The following is a 5,421-nucleotide window of genomic DNA, read 5'->3' on the forward strand; positions in this document are numbered from 1 at the left end:
TATGTTTTGTTATTATTATTGATGTATTGATTTATTTACAGTACTCTCCTACTATTTTCTGTCGCGATCTATTAGAAGAATGGATATACGGATACAGTTTTTCCTTTCAATCTTAAAACCGATGTGGTGCTTTGAAGATTGTTTCTTCATAAATATAGTGTGAAAATCTTAAATTATGAAAAAATAAAAAATAAAATAAAATTGACTTAAATTTTTTTTTTGTTTTACGAATTTATGGATTTTTAATATACTATTAATTGTCAAAGACTTAAATCTTGAATTTATGATTTTTTGGGATTGACTGGCTTTCATAGTCTCTATTATATGCCTTGTGAGTTTTTTGAGTTTATATGCTTTTAGAGTTTGTACTATATCTTTTTCAATAACGGTTTCCTTTTCTTTTATCAATTTTATTAGAATCTTAGAATGCATATTTGAATTGGTAAATTTATATGCTTAGTTCTTGTCTATTTGATAGACTAATGTTTTTGTTTACTAATGGGATAACTGTTGTTATATCAATAATGATGAATTAACTTCCATACGTTATATGTAATCTTTGGACTTGTGCATTAAATTTGTATCAAGTATCATAGCATTATTGAAATTCATATATGAACTTTCACAATTAATTGTCTTTATTGTTGTTTGTTGTAGGGGTTTAAATTATTAAACAAATGAGTAGTAGATAACTTGCTCAATATTTGCTGAGAAGCAAACTAAATTCCACCTAAATGGCTAAATGCGACATAAATAAATAAATAAGCATAAATGAATATAAATATAAATAATTTTGTAAGAATAGAAATTAGTTTTTACAATTAAAAGAGGTGTGCAAAGGTGTAATTTTTAACTCACTGTTTGAGAAGTGCGGCTATCGAAATTGACTCAAACAAATGAGCAACAGATCACTTGATCAATAACCTGTTTTGAAAAAAAAATTATCAAGTAGGAAGATGAATAATATTTTTTTTCTGTATGTATTAACCTTCAGCTCACGTAAAGAGAGATTAAAAAAAACTGGAAATCTTTTGCTTGGTTTGAGCTATGGATATATGTGTAAAAAGAGTTGATAATCTTTTGCTTTCTTTGAGGTGTGCGGATATACGTGTACTTTTACACGATTTTTTTTAAAACATAGAGATTTTAAACAAGTTGTAAGCCATGCGCCCAAGTAAAAAAAGGTGACAATCTTTTGCTTTCTTTGAGATGCATGTATATACGTGTACTTTATAATTAAATAAGAATATTTTTTTTTAAACCATAAAGCTGCAAACCATGTGTCCAATTCTATAAGTTGATTAAATAATTTTTTGTTATATTTTTTAAGCATGAAGTTGAACAATTTGTCAGGATCCGTTGTAAATTGTGTATATATGTTTGTGTCTTAAGTAATGATGTATATAATTATATATGTTTGTGGCTTAAGTAATGATACGACGAAGAACAATCACGCGACATACATATATATAAGCTATGAGTTAAGTAAATCGAAGATGAAATATACATATCACACCAAAATATATAGATATATCAGCCTAACAATGGAAGTTCAGCAGTTTAGGAAATTACATGGATATCATTTGGTAAGATCTCATGTCCTTCAAAATTATTATTTTCACTTATTGTAGTATGGAAATTGTAAATTCGGAACTTAGCTTTTCATCATCAGTAAAAAAGAAATATCTGAGCGTCGTTGTAGAAATTTTTTTTTACGTAGATGTGATTCCACAATGGTTTTGTAAGAATTTTTTTTAGCAAAGGTCGTAAAAAAATTTTGGTATGGAAATGGCGTTGTTACAATGGCCATTTGTATTGAATGTTTTTACAACTGTTTTTGGCATTTATTTCAATGTTATTATATATATATATACTATGCTTAAAGAACAAATCGACATTTAGGGTGGGATACCACGTGGTATCCCACCCTAAATGTCGATTTGTTCTTTAACCATAGTGAATTTGGTCGTCCAATCCAATCACTCCAATCATTTTGTTGTTGTATTCACCAAATAACAGGTTTACGCGATCCTATCTTTCTCATTATTGATGGTGGCGGCTAACTATTCCGACACAACAAAAAAAAAATCCAATCACTTAATTTTTTATATATATTTATGGTCTTCTTAATCTTGTCTTTTCTTAATCAGTATCAGCTCCATAATTAAGAGTGCATAATGAGTCATGTTGTGGTCTCCCACCCTTATATTATTGCATTTTTTTTTTGTTTTGTAGATCTTGTTTATGTTGTGGTCTCCCACCCTTCTATTATTGCATTTTTTTTAGATCTTGTTTTTGCTTTATCAGTACTGTCCATGGTTAATAATGCGTAATGAGTCATGCAGTAGTCCCCCACAATGGCTACAGGTTTTCCATCTCATCTGTCATGCCACCTATAATTTTGGCCTTTGCAGCCTGAATATGATCGGTTGTTTATCGGCATGGGCAAATTAAGTAACTATTGACGATATGGACAACACCAAATGCACAAGGTACAAAATATATCGCCTAGAAAAGTCTTGGACAAAAATAAGGTCGATCTTTATATTATTTTAAGATTTGAATTCAAAAATAAGGTCGATCTTTATATTATTTTAAGATTTGAATTCATAAATAAGGTCGATCTTTATATTATTTTAAGATTTGAATTCATTTTGCAATGGAGTTGTAATCATTCAATTGAATTCATTCTGTATTCAATGGAAAACGTGCAGAATAAACAAAGTTTCAATTTAAAAAGAATCATCTACGTGCAGAATAAACAAAGTTTCAATTTAAAAAGAATCATCTGGCTGCAGAATAAACAAAGTTTCAATTTAAAAAGAATCATCTGGCTCAAGAGAACAACCAAAATATAATACTCTGTATCTTTTTGGGGCAATTCAAATGATAAGATATATGTTTAAGTCGAAGAACACTTGAAAATGAAAAAGGAAAATAACAGCAAATTATTGAGAACCAACAAGTTACAGTGCGAAAATAACAGCAAATTATTGAGAACCAACAAGTTACAGTGCAGACGTAAAAAAGTTAAATGTGCAGCAAGAAGTTCCAAATCCTTGTGCATGGGCAGGTGTTGCAACCTTTCCAGTTCCATTTTCCCAAACAGGATCATAGGCTATGACAATTTCAGACGTTCTGATACCGGCTCTGCAACATGCTATGACAATTTCAGACGTTCTGATACCGGCTCTGCAACATCAGAGAAAAAAAAAACATATTTACTTAAGTAATTCAAGCCAGCTTGAAACAATATCAACATATCGATTATGGTGTCTTCTATGAGGCAGAGAGAGGTTGTTGTCCTTCCACACAATGCAACGACAGACGAGGGTGACCGCCGACGACGACGTGGATGGGGGAGGCAGTGATAGATGTCAGAGATCAAAGGTCTTAATGTCTTCATTCTTTTACATCCTTTTTCAAGAATGAATAGCTAGAGTCCAGAGAGGGCAAAAAAAAATAATTAACAATCCTCATGGATGTGTCGGCTATCCATGAATTTTAGAGTCCAGAGATGTAGGACTCCGCAATGAATTTTAGTTTACGACCGTCTGAAAAAATGCAAATGCCAATAAATTAAAACTCCTAAAGTATGAATTGCTACTTTGAAAAAAAAAAATTTCAATATGCAGCCATGCCACATGTGAGATTCTTTTTCAACCACAAAATATATTCCACTTCATTCTTTTCCTATTCATTGTTTTTCGGGTAGTGGGAAGCAGTGTCCATTTTAGGCAAAAGTGAGAAGTAAGAAGAAAACTATATTTTCTTCCTCTTATTTTGTTTGGCAGATGTGATGAAGTTTTTGGAGGTGGATCAAACTTAAACTCAAGTAATTGCATGGCTATTCTTACACTCTACATGATTTTGTGCTGAAGTTTTTCATCTCCATAGATTTTCTACTATTTGTTGCGTTCATGGTATGCAAGTACAAAATCCACACAGAAATACATAGATTAAATACATGGACTTTAAAGAAACACTCAGACAATTAGGAGAACAAGTTGTATTAAACATGGAGTTTCCAGAAAACTTTTGAGAAGTAAGAGGAGAATCTGTAATAAACCTGGAGAAGTCAACCTCTGATTTTGCAGGTAAATATTTTCTGATCAGCGTTCCAGTCGCCGTCCACTCTGTCGTTGGTCGCAAGACCCAAGAAGTGGAAGATGAATGAAGGAGAGGAAAATATAAAGATACTTTCTCCAGTGATCGCCGCCTGAGGAGGAGATCACTAGGGAAAAAATTCACCGTCGCCAAGTTCCATCGGTCTGCTGCTGTTCGTCATAAAGACTGAGGGGACAAATCAAAATGTTCAGTCAAGCACTTGAATTGAATATGAAATTTGATAAAACACAATATGCGACCGGAAAACTCTTTAACTCTAACACGCCGTTCAGTCCAGCATGAGTCCCAAAAAGGGCCAACAAATTAGATGACAAACACATAAATTAAAGTTTACTTTCTTTCAGTATTTATGCGTATCCTGGCTAGATTTTGGAGTTTCACATAATTGCGCATCACTTGGTCTCACATTTATTTGCCAGGAGAGGAACTCGTTCGTCCGTTGCTGCTGCCGTCGTCGCCAACCACCATCAACGGTAGAGCTTAGCCCATGAATAGATAGATGATGTCCTCCCATATCCTTGAAGACTCGTCTTACTGCTCGGAGTTTCAGTCTCACCATCCGTTGGCTTGCACCTACTGCTTCGGCGAACCTTGACACAAAATTAGAAAAAAAAAATCAGCATCTTCTTCACAAATTTATCTCATATGGTTATTGTTTATATCCCAATTTTATTATAAAAATAAATTACTCTAGACGTAAAGGAATTGAGAAGAGTGAGTGAAAGAGAGTCTGCGATTTACAACTCCATCTGTGAGGCAAGATGGCTGTCAATGAGGAAGAAAATAACACAGTGGAGTGGGTGGGTGGGTGGATTAAAAAAAATTAAAAAAAAAAGATGAAAGTGGAGTGGTTGGACGAAAAGACAAAAGGATAAAGAGGAAGAAAACAAAAAAAATGCCAAACTCGTAATTTGATTAAAATTTGGAATCCTGCTTGATTGTCCCCATGGCCCCCATTTTTATTTTTGTCGGCAAACTTTATGTATAATATAGAAAGCAGGCCCACGAGAGTAATTGAATATTTGTCCTTAAGCAGTCGGAAAGTGAACGTCCGATAATCGGCAAGGGCAAATTAGGTAGCTATTATTGCAATGTACAACAACATAAGCACAAAGTGCAATAAAATTCGCCTGAAAAAGTCTTGGGCAAAAATAAGGTGGCTCTTTATATTATTTTAAGATATATATATATATATATATATATATATATATATATATATACTAGTATTTTGTACGCGCGATACGCGAAAATTCATGTCCAATATTAAAATATTAATAAATACAAATAAATAAT

At 32.7% G+C, this 5,421-nt stretch overlaps 1 protein-coding gene across 1 annotated transcript in view; it reads right to left on the reverse strand.

The window, feature by feature from the left end:
• The window catches only part of LOC115995912, a 9,468-nt gene extending 4,781 nt beyond the window's left edge, over positions 1-4,687 (reverse strand). Inside the window, exons 1-3 of the mRNA XM_031235060.1 lie at positions 4,545-4,687; positions 4,252-4,293; positions 3,013-3,192 (exon numbers count right to left, since the gene is read on the reverse strand). Of these exons, the coding sequence (XP_031090920.1) occupies positions 3,013-3,192; positions 4,252-4,293; positions 4,545-4,687 (365 nt within the window). The remainder of the gene's footprint in view (positions 1-3,012; positions 3,193-4,251; positions 4,294-4,544) is intronic.
• Between the last annotated feature and the right edge of the window lie 734 nt (positions 4,688-5,421).

This window comes from Ipomoea triloba, chromosome 11, assembly GCF_003576645.1.
Source record: "Ipomoea triloba cultivar NCNSP0323 chromosome 11, ASM357664v1".
In the NCBI taxonomy this organism is placed as follows: Eukaryota; Viridiplantae; Streptophyta; class Magnoliopsida; order Solanales; family Convolvulaceae; genus Ipomoea; species Ipomoea triloba.